At 34.9% G+C, this 20,386-nt stretch overlaps 2 protein-coding genes across 2 annotated transcripts; both read left to right on the plus strand.

The window, feature by feature from the left end:
- Nucleotides 1-2,554: 2,554 nt before the first annotated feature.
- Nucleotides 2,555-6,584, plus strand: LOC135835220 (uncharacterized). The gene is made up of 2 exons (XM_065349390.1): nt 2,555-2,924; nt 3,361-6,584. Exons 1-2 carry the CDS (start codon nt 2,867-2,869, stop codon nt 5,454-5,456), a joined length of 2,154 nt encoding a protein of 717 aa, XP_065205462.1. The 5' UTR covers nt 2,555-2,866; the 3' UTR covers nt 5,457-6,584.
- Nucleotides 6,585-8,333: 1,749 nt separating this feature from the next.
- On the plus strand, nt 8,334-20,348 carry LOC135835224 (multidrug resistance-associated protein 1-like). The gene is made up of 30 exons (XM_065349393.1): nt 8,334-8,783; nt 8,894-9,070; nt 9,168-9,284; nt 9,382-9,519; nt 9,586-9,710; nt 9,949-10,142; nt 11,250-11,444; nt 11,531-11,705; nt 11,798-11,966; nt 12,306-12,457; nt 14,043-14,180; nt 14,244-14,390; nt 15,652-15,736; nt 15,809-16,005; nt 16,085-16,261; nt 16,344-16,511; nt 16,612-16,789; nt 16,869-16,977; nt 17,067-17,196; nt 17,298-17,520; nt 17,609-17,829; nt 17,900-17,988; nt 18,035-18,126; nt 18,294-18,402; nt 18,521-18,647; nt 18,777-19,025; nt 19,104-19,262; nt 19,379-19,545; nt 19,619-19,813; nt 19,928-20,348. The coding sequence occupies exons 4-30, from the start codon at nt 9,510-9,512 to the stop codon at nt 20,037-20,039; spliced, it is 4,092 nt and encodes a 1,363-aa protein (XP_065205465.1). The 5' UTR covers nt 8,334-8,783; nt 8,894-9,070; nt 9,168-9,284; nt 9,382-9,509; the 3' UTR covers nt 20,040-20,348.
- Nucleotides 20,349-20,386: the final 38 nt, after the last annotated feature.

The following is a 20,386-nucleotide window of genomic DNA, read 5'->3' on the forward strand; positions in this document are numbered from 1 at the left end:
TATCAAAAATACCAAAAAGATTTTTTTGAAAATTTGAAAATTTTAAACCCTGGTTGCAATATGCTAGATGAACTCTGAGACCCCAAATTTTTTCCACAGTCTTTTGAGGTTCACCCACAATTTTTTATCGCTCTGTCCCTCCAAATTTCTAAAAAAAAAAAAAAGTCAAAGACTGTCCAGTGTCCACCCTAAGTATTCAACGTATGCAGAAGATGCAATGTCTGGCAAAATTTTTAAATTACACTGAAATCGTACTTACTGGTTTGAGTTTGAATCATCCACAGTCGACACCTAATTAGACTGTGTCAATCCTTATAAAATTAGCCAGCCCGTGACGTTCCGGATACGCCTGCTCAGTGTAGAAATGAAAGAAGGGTTACCTATTCAATCAATGGTTTAGAATCATCCTTGGGCCAGAAATCGATGATCTTGCCGCAAAAGTTGTAAGCACATGTAAAAGAACTGACCTAAAGTCCTAAACGAAACATTTTTGGTAGGTACTATAACTGGTACCCTCGTGCAATCTGCCAAAAAAAAAAAAAAACAACGTAACAGAACCAATGTCAAAAGCGTTGAATTTTTTATTCGGCAGTGATAAATCAGTGAAGTCCTCCATATTTCTTGCAATGGCTGTTGATGCTGGTTTAGTATGACCTTCTTCCATCAGATTCATTCGATCTGATGAAAAAGACGAATATCGATGTACTTCTTAGTGTCTTTTATGGATATCCAAAAACAGAAAGCAAAAAGGAGGCAGTATTGAAAGATATTCTCAGATATTGATATATTTAAAAATTGAAAGTTCAGTTTTCTAGTTATATTCTCGTTTGGTTTACCTAATACCTACCTCATTTTCGTGATTGATCTGTCGCATTTTTATCTTTCAAAATTGTGATGATTCGGTAATAAAAAATGAAACTTTTTTTTCTTTTCATTTATTAATTCTTTATAAATTTTCCATGTTCAAGTCGGAACAGGAATTCCAAGGCGATGATTGATAGTTGTTGTGAAATTTGTTTAAACGTCATGCTGGTGGTTGTATTTAATTCAGGCCCGGAGCCAGCATAAGGGCAGCCAGGGCGCCGCGCCGCCACGCCCTGGCTGGCAAAACGCTTTGCCCTGGCCGAACGAAATCGCAAATATCTCCTCTTTCAAAATAATTTTGAAATCATTTTTCAATTTTTTGCAATTTCGCATTCAAAATGTAATTGCATATTTAAGGTGTCTAACAGGTCCTACGGGTCTTACTTTTTTTCAAAAGTCATTTTAGTCCTACTAAAGTCCTATTTTTCAACAATTTTATTCAAAAATTTTACTTTTTTCAAATTTTCAATTTTTCCTCTTTTTTCGGAATTTTAAACTGTAGAAAAGGGCTTATTTTGTCGATTTTTTTTAGATTTTGAATTACACATTTTTGAGAGCTTTTGCCCTCACTAGGCTCGTGCTATTTGCATCTTCTTTTCTCGCATTGAAAACTCAGGTGGGTAATTCTCAAAAAAAGGTAAAAATCGTGTACCTACATGACCAATCTCAAAGGTTTTAGCATGAAATTTTTTTTTTGGTCCATTCAAGGATCATCCCCCACACATTTTACATATGGTATTGAGATTTTTAGCCCCTCATTTCATTGGTGTACATTCGATTTTATACCCCAAATGTCCTTCGACTTGGCTGTCACACGCCATGTTTTTCAAAATGAATGTTATAAAGTGTCGTGAACTTAATTTTTTTGGTGGAAAAGTTTACACATTCTCATTATCATAGAACACGGGGCGGAGGTCCATTATTGTGCAAATTGCAATTGCAATAAGTCCATAGGAAGCTCACATTCACATTTGAAAACTGTTACACACTTTTTGCGCAAATTTTAGAGCAATTTTCAATTATTTTTGGTAGCTTCCCAATCCAACATTTTTTTCTGGTGAGTGGCTGCACTGGTTCACTGTTCTCATAGAAATGTTACCCCGCAATGTTATTTTCAAAACCTACGCAATGGCTCGTTCTGATCGTACTTATCTCTGAAAATTTGATATTTCGAAAAATCCGTGTCCTTCGGGTTGCCTTTCTCGAAAAACTGATTTCCAAGAGCTATGAGCCTATGACTGCTTGATTTATTAACCAAATGAGGAGCACAGGGAAAGAACGATGTAACTTGTTTCTTGCGCGTTAGGTTTAAAATGCTCTCAATGTATTCTGATAACTCGTGAATGATATTTTCATGCTCAAAATTGTTCTAATAGACTTAAGGAATATATCTGAAACATCATACTTTCAAACTCAGAAACATTTCAATCTTTAAAACGCTCTCTTGTAAAGTTTGCAAAATACTAGTTACATCGTTCTTTCCCTGTGCTCCTCAAATACACAATTTGCGACCCCCCCCCCCTCATAAATTTTGGTAAATTTTCATGCGCTGGTTACAATTCCATCTGCCCGGACTGAAAAAAATCCTGGCTACGGGCCTGCTGGTGGTGTTTTTCAAAAAAGATTTCATCTACTCTAGGAAGTCTCGATTAGATCGATTAGTTGGGAATATAATGAAATTCTTCGCATTAAAGCTTGTTGATTGTTCAAGAATCAAGATAATAATATTTTATTAGATATTAATGCATTCCTTTGATTTTGATAAATTTGTTAAAAACAAGATAACTGTTCGCTGAAATAAGTACCTATTCGTAATGTTGAAATAGGCTGTTAGGTTTCTAGGTGAATGATTTAATGATTGAATGTTGTACACTCAGTATCGACGTCTGGTTCTAGGCAGCTGCCAGTTATATACTCCGGTTACTAATATTTTTTACTTTTGATATTTGTATAGGCATCTACATAGCTAAGTACCTACATAGTTTATTTCAATTCTAAAAAAATGAAAACCGAACAAATATTCGTGTGTTTATTTATTCTTCTATATTGGTCTGACACAGGTTGGTACATAATAATATGTATATTATTTGAAGAGCTCTATTCCAAAGTGGGTTAAGTCATTTTTTAAAAAATGCCCGTTTTACGGAGATTTTTACTTCAAAAGTGGGTTAAGTCGTCGATTTTTTTTTCTACAAGCAATTGTTCTATGTAAGCTCTATGTCCTAGGAAAGGAAAGGTGCGCCGACCTTTCGAAACAGAACAAATTTTAGTAACAAAAACTTTAAACGCATTTTTTGCGGGGAAAAAATGACTTAACCCACTTTGGAATAGAGCTCTTCATTTTAATTCAACTTTGTTCTGCTATGCACATGCTTGGTCGAGGTACCATATACCTACTATGTAACTTGTATTATGCGAATATCCATCTATCAGCCTATTCATTTTCCTTTCCTACCTACTAACCTGGTTGTAATCGATACTTTTCAAATGTTACAGTTACCTCCAACATTTTACCCAATATATTTCGTCGTAAACCATCAACGCAAGGACCATCTTCGACAATAGATCACCAGGTAGACCCACGGATATGTTATAAGAATCCATCACAAAGAAAAGGATTTGCAGCCAAAGTCGAACAAGTTGATATCGCAGCATCTGGTTTTGAAGTCTTTATTCAAAATTGTGATTTTTATGCCGACAAGACCGAATTGATTCGTAACGTTACACACACCGAGACCAAAATTATTGTCATCACCCTGGCCAAAGGTCGTGGCAAGACAACGATTTTGAATATGCTTCACGCTTTTCTAGAAATGCCAGTAGCTGAAAATGGCGACATTTTGGAGTTAAATTCAACATTCTCTTATAATTTTTTCGCTAATGGCAAAGTCATTTCTTCAAGAGGTAATCTCGTGAACGTCTGTTTTGATCCGCCACCAATGATTTCCCAGTTTCGGGATGATATTTCGGACAGCTTGGGAAAATATACCATAATTCATATGGATTTTTCCGATATTGAGTCCAGTATAAACGGAGTTAGATTTAAAATCGTCGAAATTTTCAAAAAATTTACATATTTACGGCGCAGTAAATACGAGAAGGATTATAACGATCAACTTCACAAAATTACACAGAGACAAACCAGTCAACACGAATTAATTAAAAGCATTCCTCTTCTGTGCGAACTGCTGTTCAAATTTCATGGAATGTACGTCATGATACTGATCGACGAATACGATCGTTTTATAAATCAGATTGTTTCACCACCATATGATGAAAAACATATCGATCAAGACCAAGATGAACTTCTGCGCTTTTATAGCAATTTCTTGATCAATTCAGTTGAAACGAATTCTTTCATCACACGTGCCGTTCTAACCGGGACCGTTGCAGTGGCCAAATTGACTAAATTGCCGAATTGGAACAGAGGTTCATTTTTGAACATCATTAATCTGCAGCAAATAACAGAGGCGATATCCGAAGAAATGGATTACAGTGTTACAGTTACCACACAGCCAACTCGGAATGAAGCATACCAAAAAATAAATGAAAAAAAACCGCGAAACCAAGGATCAATTTCGCCATCACATTACCTGGTACAGGTATGCACAAAAGATCCACCAGAAAAATTTGTACCACGAGGCAAATTCGGAGCAATTTGTCTCGGAGCATCTACTTTTAAACAATTAATTCAATATAGCCAATTTTATGCCGATAAATCAGGATTAATTCTGGAAATTATGAACAATGCACACTCGATTATTGTAATTACTGCGGCACGACGTTGGGGCAAATCAATGAATTTGGACATGATTCGCACGTTTCTAGAAGTACCTCGAGTAGCGAAGACGAATGGCATCATTTCGGATTCGGATATTAATAAAACATTCGCATTCAATTATTTCGCAAATGGTGTAGTCATTTCTTCAAGAGGTAAAGACATGAAGGTCCGTGTTAATCCGCCACCAATTACTTCCCAGTTTCCAGAGGATATTTCAAAGCACTTGGGAAGATATCCCGTAATTCATTTAGATTTTGCACAGATTACACCGGATGTAAACGGTGTTAGAGAGAAAATGAAAGAAATTTTCACAAACCATTTATATTTAATGGATTACATTGAACAAAAGAGCACTTCCACGGGTTCTAATGTTTGGAAAAAGAAGTTGGATAGATTCAACAGAGCTACAAACGGAGAAATCAGTGAAGCTGAAGTAATTACCAGCATTCGTTTTCTTTCTGAATTCTTAAACGAATTTTTTGGAAAAAAAACTATTATATTGATCGACGAGTACGATCAATTTATAAACCGGCTTACTTTACCGCAATATGTTAGAAAAGGAAATGACCAAAGCACACTTCTGGATTTTTATCGTGATTTTTTGATTGATTCTGTTAAATTAAATCCACACCGACTACGAGCTGTTCTAACAGGGATCATAAGAGTAACGGATTTAACCGGATTGTCGAATTGGGAGACAGGATCGGAATTTGTGAACTTCATTGAGCCCAGCCGTTACAGCAACTTTTATGGATTCACCAGGCCGGAAGTGGAGGCAATGTTCGAATTAGCTCATGATCCAAAATATTAGTCGACTTATGAAATTTTTCTGATACAAAATTACACGATAGATGAAGTCATGGAATATTACGACGGGTACACAACGTATGACGAAGATGCCACATCTATATTTTCGGTACTTTCATTGGTGGGATTTTTTAATTCCGGCATATTGAAATCGTACTGGGCCCGATCATCCTCGGTTTACGTGTTTTGGAAACTTTTTCGATTCCCTACATTTTATAAGACTGTGTCGAAACTTTGTGAAGGAGGTACAGCTACGATGGATGTGGATGTAATAAAAGATATCAAAACGAAACAATTAGATCGGATTTATAATTTTACCCATAATGATGCCATCGTAGAGGGATTCAATGCGGAAGACAACGATGCAGTATTCGGTCTGCTGGCTTTCATGGGGTACGCGACGGCGGAGAAAAATTCTCTCCATGTAATCGACAAGGTCGAGAAGTTCCGGATGCGCCTGCCCAATACAGAAATCAAATTCATGCTATGCGAACAATTATTGCATTTCAACCATCCTTGACCTAGAAATCAATAGCGTAGCTGCAAATATGGTACAAAAATGTAAAGGAACTGGCCTAAAAGAAAAATCGTTGGCAAATGGTATGAAGAACGTCCTCATACAATCTGCCCCCAGGTTGAAGTGAATTGAAACGTTCTTCTATCAGATTCATTCGATTCGATATAGATTCGATGAAGTGACGAATATTGATGTACTTCTTGATGTCTTTTTATATCTAAAAACAGAGAGCAAAAAGGAGGCAGCGTGAATGATACCTAGTTGAAAATTGAAAGTTCAGTTTATTATAGTTATATTTTCGTTTAGTTTACTTACCTCATTTTCGTGATTGATCTGTCACATTTTTAACTTTCAATTGTGATGATTCGGTAATAAAAAATGAATATGTTTTTCCATTTCATTTATCAATTCTTTTAGTCGGGGAGCCCACTTAAGGATCTATTGCACCCCCCTCCGGTCGATCCTCCGGGACAACTTTTTTCTTAAAGGGGGAGTCTTAAGGAACATTTCTAGCCCTTGTACTAGAAAAAAAGTAGCCCTACTTACAAAATGGCGGCCATTTTGATTGACAGGTCAGCCGAAATCGCAGATTTTGCATTCCATCACAAGACTTGCACAAAATTTTTCAAAGATCAGGCAAAAATTTATCACCTGTCAAAATTTCAAGAGCTAAAGTGCCTTTTTCGATTTTTGGTGAATTTTTGAAAATCAAATTTAGGTCAAAAATGAGGGGGAAAAATCAAAATTTTACCAAATTGACCAAGAAAGCTGAAATTTGGGATATACTCTATTTTCAACATGCCAAATCGATTGGAAACTATTTCAAACCGTTTTGAGCAGTTCTGTAGCCTCCAGCTGATTTTTGAAACTCGAAATTCCCACAAAATTTCATCAAATGGGGTTGGATAGCCGAAATTCACTCTGCAAACTTAAAATCAATACGCTACGAAGTCAACTGTAGGGGGATTTCAAGTCGTTTTGGAGCGTCCAGCGATTTTTTGAAAATGACTGTAGCCTCCAGTAGATTTTTGAAACTTGAAATTTTCCCAAGATTTCGTCAAATGGAGTTGGAAAGCTGAAATTTATTCTGCAAACTAATTTCAATACCCTACGCAATGGAATGCTGATAGATTTCAAGTCGTTTTGGAGCCTCCAGCGACTTTTTAAAAGGTTGTATGGCGTTTGAAAAGTAGCTGGAAGTTTCAAAACCATTTGAAACCACTATATAGTCGACTTCATATTGTATTGAAATTAGTTTGCGAAGTAAATTTCAGCTTGCCAACTCCATTTGATTAAATGTTGCGGGAATTTCAAGTTTCAAAAACCTACTGGAGGCTCCAGTAATTTTCAAAAATCGCTGGTGGCTCCAAAATGACTTGAACCCACCCGAATTCGTCTTCAGAGAGTGTTAAAATTGGAGTGTAGAGTAAATTTCAGCTTTCCATCTCCATTTGATGAAATTCTGTAAAAATTTAAAGTTTCAAAAATCTGCTGGAAGCTCCAGGAATTTTCAAAAAGTCGCTGGACGCTCCAAAACGACTTGAAATCCCCCTGCAGTTGACTTCGTAGGGTATTGAAATTCGTTTGCAGAATAAATTTCAGCTTTCCAACTCCATTTGACGAAATCTTGGGAAAATTTCAAGTTTCAAAAATCTACTGGAGGCTACAGTCATTTTCAAAAAAATCGCTGGATGCTCCAAAACGACTTGAAATTCCCCTGCAGTTGACTTCGTAGCGTATTGAAATTAGTTTGCGAAGTAAATTTCGGCTATCCAACTCTATTTGATGACATTTTGTGGGAATTTCGAGTTTCAAAAATCTGCTGGAGGCTCCAGAACTGCTCAAAACGGTTTGAAACAGTTTCCAATCAATTGGCATGTCGAAAATAGAGTATATCCCAAATTTCAGCTTTCTTGGTCGATTTGGTAGAACTTTGATTTTTTTCCTCATTTTTGACCTAAATTTGAATTTCAAAAATTCACCAAAAATCGAAAAAGGCACTTTAGCACTTGAAATTTTGACAGGTGATAAATTTTTGCCTAATCTTTCGATCTACTTTTGTACGGTTTAAAAAATGTCGGGCAAGTTCTATGTTGGAAGTTGGAACGCAGAGTCTGTGATGTCAGCTGACCTGTCAATCAAAATGGCCGCCATTTTGTAAGTAATAGGGCTACTTTTTTTTTGAGCACAAAGGCTAGAAATGTTCCTTAGGACTCCTTCTTTAAGATTTTTAGTGTTTGATCAGCAGTTTTTTATATGTTGGAAATTTTTTTTTGTAGTGGGTATTTTTGTAAATTTACATGTTTTATTTATCACCTTTGAGTCTTGAACAAATATGTCCTTATCTCGAATGTAGCCTTGACATTTTGCTTAAAACGTAGTTCAAAAAATTTTTCTCGGCTGTTGTTTTGTGCGAAATGGAAAATATTTTGAAATGGTGGGTATTTTGTTCCAACACTACATAATTATGTAGATAACAATTACCTATGGTCTTGAATTTTGTAGTGTTTATGCCAAAACGAGATCCCTTTTTTTTGTATCACATGTGCAAAAGAATTCTTCACTTTTTTGTGTTATCCTTTTTGGTATAAATTTTACAGATGTGGTAGGTACCTACCTACCTATTTGTTCGTTGAATTGGCAAAGAAACGACAGTTAGCATTTGATTAGAAATTGAGTTGTTATTATCGTAATGTTTTTTCACCACCTGCAGTCAGGTTATTCTAAGGTTTTGCTATAAAATTCGTCGTATGCCTATCTGTACACTTTTGCTTCCTTGACACAATGGATGTATTTTGCGGTTCAGTTTTTTGGGTAAGCGAATCAAATGTTTTCGGGTATCGATGAGTGTCTTTATTATTTCTTAATTTAAAAAAATTTTGGTTTGAGAATAATTCTGATTCATTTTTTGTGTATTTTAATAGGATTCAAAAACTGTTTGGGATACGGATGATCCTGATTTTACGTTATGTTTTGAAAAAACTATCCTCGTGTGGGTTCCATGTGCATTTCTTTGGATCGTTTCGCCGTTAGAAATATACCACATTTGTCGTTCGAAAACATCTGATATACCTTTTAGTTTATATAACGTCACGAAATTGGTAATTATTTAATGGCAGCTGTCGATAGAATGAAGAATCCATTAGTGACATCGATTTATTGCTACCTATAATACTTATTTTGTAAAATATTTTACAGTTTGCAATAATCGTTTCGGCTGCTGTTGCCTTTACAGATATCGCATGCTATGTGATTTTTCACTACTCTCATTCTCCAGTCGATTTTTATTCTCCTTTGATTAAGTTTGTTACTTTGGTGAGCATTACTGGTCGTTATCGTAGAGAAAAATTAATTATGTTTTGTTGAATGTGAATTACGTGAAATAAGACTAATATGAATCGATTTATTTCAGATATTGTTTTTTGGATTAACCTATGCTAATGTAAAATTTGGTAGAAGATCTTCAGCTGTATTATTTTTTTTCTCATTGCTGTTAGTGATATTTGGAGCACTTCAGTGTAGGACTGAATTTCGAACGAAATGGTCTTCGGTGAGTGATAAGTATTTTGTAAAAATAATAACGAATATTGGACTTTTGTGATTGAATTTTTTTCAGGAGGTAAACTCTCAAATGGTGGCATTTTTTCCTTCGTAATTTATTATTTCGCTGTACTAGTCGTGTTTGCTTTGAATTGTTTTGCTGACTCACGCCCCCGAATCGTACCTCGAACTTTTGATAAGGTTTGTATTATGATACGTACTTGGACTTACCTACTGGTTACTTTGTTGGGCGCGTTTTAAATCAACAGGGTTCCTGGGGAGTGACTATCTTGTGCACTTCTAAAATTAGACGGGTTCATTTATTGTTTGTTAAAAAAAAGTTGAAAAAACAGCTTTTTTATATTTTTAAAATTTTTAAAAAGTATCTAAAAATTCAAAAATTAATTTTGGTTTCTAAAATTTTGGTTACTATGTGCAGAATGAATGTCCAAGAAGCCAGTCTTCTTTTTTGTCTCAAATTTTGTTCGCATGGTTTGAACCACTGGTTTGGAAAGGATACAGAAAATCGTTAGAAAATGAAGATCTGTGGAATTTAGATCACTCGATTTCAACATCCATTGTCGTGCCAAAATTCGAAAAACGGTGGAAGAAATCATTGGCGGAAGTTGAAAAGTAATATCTTTATCTTTATGGAAACTTATCGATGAGTATTTTTTATTTTTGAACTTAGTCAAAGATTAGATAGGTATTTCGTGTATTTCATCTCAAATTCTTTTTTTTATTGTTTTATTTTTTTATTTCTTTAAAATCATCATCTACCCATCGATCTACATACGAGGTACGACAATTTGAAAACGAGACTTTTGCCATTGCGCGAGTTGTAGTTACATTAGAACAACGGACGAGGTCTCATTTGAAAAAGGAGTGGATTTTCTATTACTGTACAAAATTTCAAGTTGATTGGATGATTTTTGTGTGTTTTACAGCCTCTCAAAGTTGAAAACTTTTTTACCCTCGTCGTGAAAATGAGTGTTGCAAATTTTTTCTTAAGGAATTTTTGCCTCCTCAAGACATCTCAGTGCCTCCTCAGCATTTCTACTCCCCAAATTCAATTCCTAGTAACCTTTACTTCGTTCTCCGAAAGTTTTTACCTGAAAATCAAAATTCATTTCATTATTGAGCATGACTGAAGAGCCTCCACTCAAATTTTGAGGAAGCTGCCTCTGAATAAGGCCCTACAGATTTTTGAAGGGCGTTTTGGAGAATAATTGTGGGGCATTCTGTTGAAGGATGACTACGCTGAAGATATTTGAGGTCAATCTCCTCCAAAAATTATTTTACACTCACCTCAGAGGGCGTTTCCTCACAACCATTAGGAAACGCTTTCTCCATGACCTACTTTTTGTGAGGTTTTGATTGAGTGAGCTTCCTCCAACAGTTCCCTATCTCTTTTAAACATCATTTTTGACTTTTTTGGACTTCCACCACTCCCCTAATTCACAGTCGCCTCTCCCTGAATATAAGGACCCTCCTCAAGACTTCCTCAAAGTTTCACGACCGACTCTAAGGAGGATGTTCACTTCAAGCAGCTGTAAAACACGCAAAAATCATCCAATCAACTTGAAATTTTGTACAGTAATAGAAAATCCACTCCTTTTTCAAATGAGACCTCGTCCGTTGTTCTAATGTAACTACAACTCGCGCAATGGCAAAAGTCTCGTTTTCAAATTGTCATACCTCGTAGACGATTCCCAAAATTGCAAATCTGTGATTTTTCAGAAATGCTGACGTTAGCATAAAAGTGGAACGAAAACACGGTAGATACAGTTACGATGGGCTCCAGTACGAAATTAAGAACAAATACGCGTCAATTGTACCAGCGTTATGTCAAACTTTTGGTGTGGCTTTTTTGAAGGGGACATTGTTGAAAATTTTCCTGGACGTTTTCGTTTTTATCAACCCCCTGATATTGAGGTATGTAAGGAGAAAATTATTCCAACCTTATCAGTTTCAAGATGAAAAGAAGCTTAGTATAAATTACAGTTTATGTTTTTAAACAGTTTATTAATAGATTTCGCGGGCAGCGAGGAACCTATGTGGAAAGGATACTTTTATGCGACATCATTATTTGTCGCTGGTGTGATTCAAACCCTGCTGTCTGCACAATATCAAGATGTAATGTACACGATTGGTATTCAAATTCGAACTTGCTTGATTTCGATTATTTATAAAAAGGTGGGTAGTTTAATTTTCATTCATTGTGATGGTATTTTTCAGTCGAGTATGAAACGTTCTTCATTGAAATAATTATGATACCTACTTTCCAGGCATTACGCATATCTAGTGATGCTCGTAGAAATTTTACCGCCGGTGAAATAGTGAATCTGATATCAGTAGATGCCAATCGATTTGTTGATCTTTTATCGTATTCGTATGTTTTGATTTCGACTCCTTTGCAAATCGTATTGTCGATTTATTTTTTATGGCGTATTCTAGGTAAATACAGTACCTACGACTACATCCTGACAGCTACAGGGTGCCCAGAAATATCGTGAACCCCTAAAAAAGTTTTCTGCCAAATATTTCGGTTGGTCACAGTGAATGATAATAATGATAGCACATGATTGGTTGTTGGACTGGAGAGATAACATTCCACCAATCATATGCATCTATTTCACGTTGTCAACGTACATTTTTATTTTTTAATGAAAAACTTTCTTTGGGGTTCACGATATTTCTAGACACCCTGTACATATGTCAGGCGAAGTACCCTACCTAATTGAAAAAAATGCTTTCAACAAATAGGTACCTACCGTTTTTATTACTCATTTACAGGTCCTAGTGTAGTAGCCAGTTTCGTCGTCATGATCATTTCGATTCTTGTCAACAGCTACATCGGTTCTGAAATGAAGTTGTTGCAATTTGAGCAAATGAAGAAAAAGGATGACCGAATTAAACTGATGAACCAAATACTATCTGGAATCAAAGTACGTGAAAACTCTAAATTTTTTGTTCACTCAAGATCGCGGTTTGAAACTGTCGAAAGTGATTTTTAGAATTTCAAGGGGAAAAAATTAAATTTGCAAAACTATAAGCATTTAAAAAATGAATGAAACGTGGTCACATTAGTTGCTTTGTTGTTTATTTATATGATTTATGGGTCATGCCACGTCAATTGGACCAAGAAGTGGTGGTAGGGGGGTTCGGCGATTTTTTTGAAATTTTTCCTGTGGAAAGACCTACCGAAGGGATGACCAATGGCGCAAATCGCTGCCCTCTAGCCCATTTTTAAAGGCAGCCAGGGGTTGTCAAAGTTTTCAGTGAACTTGAAATATCATCCATTTCAGCAGTGGATTACTCGATAACCGCGATACCTACCAAAATGGAACATTTTCCCATAGTTAGGAGTTTTGAAAGGCTTTTTGGAAATATCATAAAAATCAGTGTTGCCACTTTTTTTCGTGCAAAAAATTAGCTCAAAAAGTTTCAAAACGTAGTTTTCATATCGTTCAGACTCTCAAAAATTCTGAAAAAAATATATTTTGGACAACTTTTCATGCTGAACAACATATGTATTAAAAAATTGGGATGGTACCTTTGTCGCAAAGTCGATTTAATAAAATTTAAAATTTGCGAAAAAATGCGATTTTTTGATTTAAAACATGAAACAAAGTTTTGATTGGTAAAGTTGTCCCATTTGACCCCTATTTTTACGTATCAGTTGAAAAAACCCCTTCGCTCGGTGAAATTAACTCTCATCACAAAAAAAATCAAAATTCGAAAAAATTCAAAAAATGAACGAATTTTTATTTTTTTGTTGTGAGTGTAATTTTTATAAACTTTTTCATGAAATACGTCAGAAAGAGGTCAAAATAAGACAACTGAATAAATTTAAACTTTTTTTGATGTTTTAAATTGAAAATTGAATTTTTTCGAATTTTGATTTTTTGTGAGGAGTTTATTTCATCGAGTGAAAGGGGTTTTTCAACTTTTTCAACAGATACGTGAAAATAGGGGTCAAATGGGTCAATTTCACCTATCAAAACTTTTTTTCATGTTTTAAATCAAAAAATCGCGTTTTTTCGCAAACTTAAAATTTTTTTAAATCGACTTTGCGACAAGTTACCATCTCAATTTTTTAATATGTTGTTCAGCATGGAAAGTTGTCCATAATAGATTATTTTTCAGAATTTTTGAGAGTCAAAACAATGTGAAAACTACGTTTTGAAACTTTTTGAGCTAATTTTTTGTACGAAAAAAAGTGGCAACACCGATTTTTATGATATCACCAAAAAGCCTTTCAAAACCCCTAACTATGGGAAAATGTTCCATTTTGGTAGGTATCGCGGTTATCGAGTAATCCACTGCTGAAATGGATGATATTTCAAGTTCACTGAAAACTTTGACACCCCCTGGCTGCCTTTAAAAATGGGCTAGAGGGGTGTGATTTGCGCTATTGGTCATCTCTTCGGTAGGTCTTTCCACAGGAAAAATTTCAAAAAAATCGCCGAACCCTCCTACCACTTCTTTGTCTAATTAACGTAGAATGACCCTTATGGTTCACTTATCTAGGTGTTGAAATTATACGCATGGGAACCCAGTTTTGAAAAACAAGTCTTATCGATCAGAAATGAAGAAGTGGAAAAATTGAAAAAACAAGCCTACTTGACCGGCATTACTACTTTTACTTGGGCTACTGCATCCTTTTTGGTAATTGAAAAATATTCCATTGATTAAAAATATCCTCAAGTTATAAATTAGGTGTTGTTTTAGGTATACGTTGTCACTTTCGCTGTATATGTGTTATCAGACGAGAAAAATGTCCTGGATGCGAGAACCGTTTTTGTATCTTTGTCTTTGTTTAATGTTTTGAAATTGCCATTTTACTCGATATCACCAATGGTATCGAATTTGGTGCAGGTAATAATTGAATAATTTTTGAAAATTAATCAATTTGTTGCAAATTTACATAATGATGGTAGAAATAATGGCACAGTTTTTTTTTACTCCTTGAGAATTTTGTGAAAAATAAGCCTCCATAAAGTCAAAAATCGATCTCCACTACCTATATTAATTTGTTTTGTGCTTCTTTTGGAACACGATGCCCTAGAAAAGCTCTATTTTCCATTCAATTTTCATGGTTCAGGAGACTGTAAAATGTAATACGAATTTTAGTTGATTTCTCAGAAAAAAATGTTTAAAGAGGGTGTTTTGATTTTAAGGATTGGAACTGCTGATTTCCATCAAAATGAATCACTGAATTTTACACATTTTGGCCCATAAGAGGAGCTATGTAGTTATTTTTCATCAAAACTGTTTTGTAATAATTTTAAAGGAGGGTAAAAAAATAGGGAATTTTTCGAGGATTTTCGTTGTTCAATTTTTGAACCCCACCCCCCCCCCCCCTAGTTTCAGAATTTTAGCTCGTTGACGACTGTTTTAAGGTGTGATGTAAATTTTATCTATTTTTGAAGAAGAATTTTAATGTATAGCCTTGAATTGTTGCAAATAATGGCGTCCAAAAAACATTACATCAATATAAACAATCGTCCAAAAAAATTGAATAAATGATTTGATACCCTCAAAGAATTTCTATGAAAAAAAAAAAAAAATACCTACCTAATTTTAAAACATAAAATCAGGGCAAGAACTTTCACACCAAATGTCGACCTATTTTTTCCGCAAGAAATTTCTAAAAAATATGTAGTTTCTGTGAAAAAAAAAACTCGTTCATCTGGTGTTCTAGAAATTTTGAAGCCCGAAAATACGTCTATTAAATTTTTGCGTTGAAAATTTGAGCAAATAATCTTCATTAACTCTCAATTTGATTTTTCAATCTTTTTCTAACCCAAAGAGCATTATTTTTAGCGTAATTCATTACACAATAATTTTTATTATGTTAAGTTACAAATTGATAATACAGCAAAAAATGGAAGGATGAAAAAATTAGCGATTTTGAAATTATTAATAATTTTTTTGCTCAATCTAATTACCAGTAAATTAATGCTTTTACAAAACTAGAATCTTGTTAAGCAATGTACGCTGATTTCAACAAGCTTTTTTAGTTTTTCTGTAGCTTTAGTAGACCAAAATTAATTCCAAGAAATGCCCTTAGAAGGATAAAAAAAAATTGGGCCGTCACTCCCTAGGCTTATTTTAATCGAAAATATAACTTTTGTAGAGCCGTGTTTCGATCAAACGAATAAATAAATTTTTAAATAGTGAAGATTTGAACAACTGGAATAGTGTCACACACGATGACAGATGTGAGTTAAGCTATCAGCTATGTCATTTTATATCGTGGAAAAAAGTTCCAATTGTGTTCTGTAATTTTCTAGCTGAAGCCCTGGTTATCGAACATGGAACATTTTCATGGGTAGGAAATGAACCGTTACCTACTTTACGTGACATCAATGTGAAAATTAATCAAGGGGCTTTGGTAGCTGTCGTCGGACCAGTTGGTTCTGGAAAAAGCTCGTTGCTTTCTGCGTTCCTTGGTGAAATGTATAAATTATCCGGCGTTGTAAATACCATAGTAAGGAGACACTTTTTTCACTCAGAAAACTCGATTATTATTATTTTTTTATGATTCAAATTTGAATATATTTGCCCAGGGTACTGTAGCATATGTTCCACAAGAAGCTTGGATCCTGAATACCACCGTAAAAGATAACATCACTTTCGGCGAAGCTGTCAAAGGCAGGTATTATGACAGAGTTCTGGAAGCTTGTGCTTTGAAACCTGATTTGGAAACATTTCCTGGAGGTGATTTAACAGAAATTGGAGTCAAGGTGAGAATTGTTTGATTTTGAAATCCAGTTGACGATGTTTTAGAGTCTGTAATTGTCTAAGCTAACCAATATTTCTGTTCAGGGTATAAATTTGAGCGGTGGTCAGAAGCAAAGACTCAGTTTGGCCAGAGCGGTGTATTATGGAGCTGACGTGTATCTTTTAGACGATCCTTTGAGTGCAGTAGATTCACAAGTTGGTAAACATGTATTCGAACGAGTGATTGGTCCGAATGGATTACTGAAAAATAAAGTGGGTATTTTTATTCTAGCGTACAAGTGGGTATATAGGAGCTGTCGATGATTTACATGTGTAGATATTTTCACGGCTCATATTTTCATTTGATTCGCAGACTCGTGTCATGGTAACTCACAGCGTCACACATTTGTCCAAAGTTGACTTCATCGTTGTCATTAAAGATGGCACTATTTCTGAGTGTGGGACGTTCCAGGAATTACTCGACAGTAAAGGAGATTTCTCTGAATTCTTGATTACTTATTTAGAAGAAAATTTGGAATCTGATGTAGAAGGTTGGTTGAATTACTACCTAGAATATCTTTGGTCTGAATTTTTTTTCGAAATGATTACCTTTTTTCGTATTTTATGCAGAGTTGGGTGAACTGAAAGATATTCTGGTCGAGAAAAAAGTAACCTATGATAAATACGTTAGACAGAAGTCGATCGACTGTGGAGCTGATATTGCAGCGTTTGAAATGAGGTAGGTTTATCGAAGCATGACTTATAGTAACCTTATCACCTGAGTACCTATTCAAGTGTCTACCTATCATCATGGTTTAATGTTTCAAGACGAAAATCGGTCTGGTCAGTGAACTTTAATGCCGCAGAATCATTCAAGAAACGTTCAAGTGTACACGTTCGCGAGATCGCTACAATTGGGCGAAAATTAATCGAAGTCGAGCACGCTGAAATAGGAAATGTCAGTACCTACCCAATTGCGTATTTACCTTTCAAGTACCTATTTGATGATTCAAAAAGTAGCGTTGGTATTTTTTTTATCTTTGCCAATTCATGTTTCAGTTGAGTTGGGATGTTTACAAGTATTACCTACGTGCTACTGGATACCTTATGACTTTGGGAATATTATTATCGAATTTTTTCCTTCAAGTGTTATCTTTCGCATCGAGTATGTGGCTTACAGAATGGACCGACGATACTACTATCACTAATTCTGACGGCGATCAAAATACAGCCAAAACATATTATTATCTTTTGGTTTATGTTTCGTTAGGATTGAGTAAAAGTAGGTAAAACATTTCTTAAAAGCTTTCATCGTACTTTATAGTACTTACTACTTACCTAACAAAATTCATTGATTTTTTTTTTTGCAGCTGTTATGGAACTTTTGTCAGCAGTCACTGCTCGAGTTGGAGGTTGTATTGGTTCTAAGGTTTTACATAACTTATTGTTGCATAATCTTTTCCGCTTACCACTTTCATTCATGGACGTGACACCCAGTGGACGCATTTTATCCAGATTTTCCAGTGATATCGACGTAATGGATTATTCAGTTCCTGAAATGCTCACTGACTCGTGTTTCTGCATTGGTGATGTAGGTGTTGGGAAAATTCGCGTTCAATTAAATCGCGAATTTCTGGAATAAAACGTTGATTTTTTTTCAGGTTATATGCAATCTTTTCATCGTAAGTTGCTGTATGCCGATTTTTGTGACCGTTATTTTACCAATGACTCTACTTTATTGTCTTGCGCAAGTAAGTTGTAAAAACTTTGAAATGTTAAACATTATTTAAACGTTGAATTTATTACGTAGCTACATCGAGACAACTGAAACGATTAGAATCAATATCACGATCCCCTCTGTGTTCACATTTTGTCGAAAGTGTCGTTGGTAAGATTGAAATCATCAATTATTTATGGAAACAATTTTGAAGAAATTGAAGAATTCAAAACTCTTTTTTTTAAAATTAAATTTTCAAAGATCAGAAGCTAAAAAAAAAACGAAAAAAGGTTCGAATTTTCAATTATTGATTCAGTACTAATCCTGTGCTTTTTCAGGAGCGCAATCAATTCGAGCTTATGGTCTTTCAGAGAAATTTATCAAACTGTCTGAAGAAAAAGTAGACGATAATCACAAGAGTTATTATTTGAATCTTGTTTCAAATAGGTACCTACTCATACTTATCTGTATAGATCGATCAGTATTAGAAAATTGTTACCAATTTACTTAATTTCGTTCGAACGAAATTACGAGTAATATTGCAAAATTGTTTTCTAATCCATAGATGGGTTTCGGTCCGTTCAGAAACTATAAGCAATCTGGTTATTTTTTTTGCTGCGCTGTTTTCTGTGATAGAAAGAGATTCCATTAGTCCTGGAATTGTTGGGTTATCTGTAGGATACACCCTTCAAGTATGTAATTTATTTCAAGTACCTACCTGATTTGCTTCTAATCCTCATGTAACATATGTACCTATAAGTAGGTATTTTAGACTTTTGATACACCTACTCGAACGCAATATGTAATCTTTATTATGTTAGATTACTTGGACGCTAAGTTGGTCAATATTCAAAATTTCAAGCGTGGAAACGAACATCGTATCAGTCGAAAGGATCAAAGAATACAGTGAAAAACCCCAAGAAGCCGCTTGGAAAATCCCTAACGAATCAATTCCAAAAAGCTGGCCTTCAAAAGGAGAAATAGCTTTTCTAGATTTCAAAGTCAGATACCGAGAAGGTTTGGAATTGGTTTTGAAAGGTATCACGTTCTCTGTACGAGATGGCCAAAAAGTAATTCGATTTTTGTTTGCGATAAGAGAAGATTGGTTCATCCGAACGTTTTGTATAATAATATGTTCTTCATTTAAGGTGGGTATTGTTGGTAGAACTGGTGCTGGAAAGTCGTCGTTGACTTTGAGTTTATTCAGAATTCTGGAATCTGCCGGAGGTAAAATTTTAATCGATGGGATCGATATTGCTACTCTCGGATTACATACTCTACGTTCTAGACTTACTGTCATCCCGCAGGTAGGTACTTACGTATCTTTGTTCTTTGAGTGTTCTTTTTTTTTTTAGAATTTTATTATTCAGAATAGCTATAAACATCATGAATTTTGTTCGTATTTTTTTTTTTTGTATTTTAGGATCCAGTTCTTTTTGCAGGCTCGTTACGAATGAATTTAGATCCGTTCGGTGATCATTCCGATGACGAAATATGGCATGCGTTGGAATTAGCTCATCTAAAGTCGTATATTTCGACTCTAAATGGCGCACTTCGATACGAAATCGCCGAAGGAGGTGAAAACTTCAGGTACATATTTTTATTCGTAGGTATTTTTACCTAATTCTCGATCGTTATCTGATTACGAATTTAAAAATGACAGCGTTGGTCAAAGGCAGCTAATCTGCTTGGCCAGAGCCTTGCTACGTAAAACAAAGATTTTAATTTTGGATGAAGCCACAGCTGCTGTTGATTTAGAAACTGATGATTTAATTCAAAACACAATTCGAAACGAATTCGTGGACTGTACGGTGTTGACGATTGCTCATCGATTGAATACTATCATGGATTATGATAAGTAAGCTATTAATTCAGAAGGTAGGGGTACCTAGCAACTTCCTACCTATCTAATATGCCGTATTGAAATCACTGACCAGTGAATATTATCTCCTAATTTCTCTCTTGTGTATAGAATCATTGTCCTCGATAAAGGATGTTTGGTCGAATATAACTCACCGCAAGCTTTATTGGAAAATAAAGCTTCGATATTCCATGCAATGGCTGTTGATGCTGGTTTAGTTTGAGAATTTGGGGTTGTGCCATGAGCCATGATGTTTCATTGCCAAGATTGGAACAAACGACGATATTTTTTTTGTTGATATTTTTAATAACCGGAAATGAATAGTGGAAAAGAGACTGTCTTGAATTTGAATAGTTTTGCAATGTGTTCCAATTTGGAGATTTATTTATTCTTGTATTTCCATCGTATTTTTATATGTATATTAGACGTTTGGTTTCTGTGATTACGAATGAATTAATTTATACCATAATGGTCTTATTAATTTTCAATTGTGATAATTTAGTAATAAAAAATAAAAACTTTTTTTTACTAATTTTAATTAAAGTTTCTATTTTTGAAAGAGATGGAAAT

The sequence above is a fragment of the Planococcus citri genome, chromosome 2 (assembly GCF_950023065.1).
Source record: "Planococcus citri chromosome 2, ihPlaCitr1.1, whole genome shotgun sequence".
Lineage (NCBI taxonomy): Eukaryota > Metazoa > Arthropoda > Insecta > Hemiptera > Pseudococcidae > Planococcus > Planococcus citri.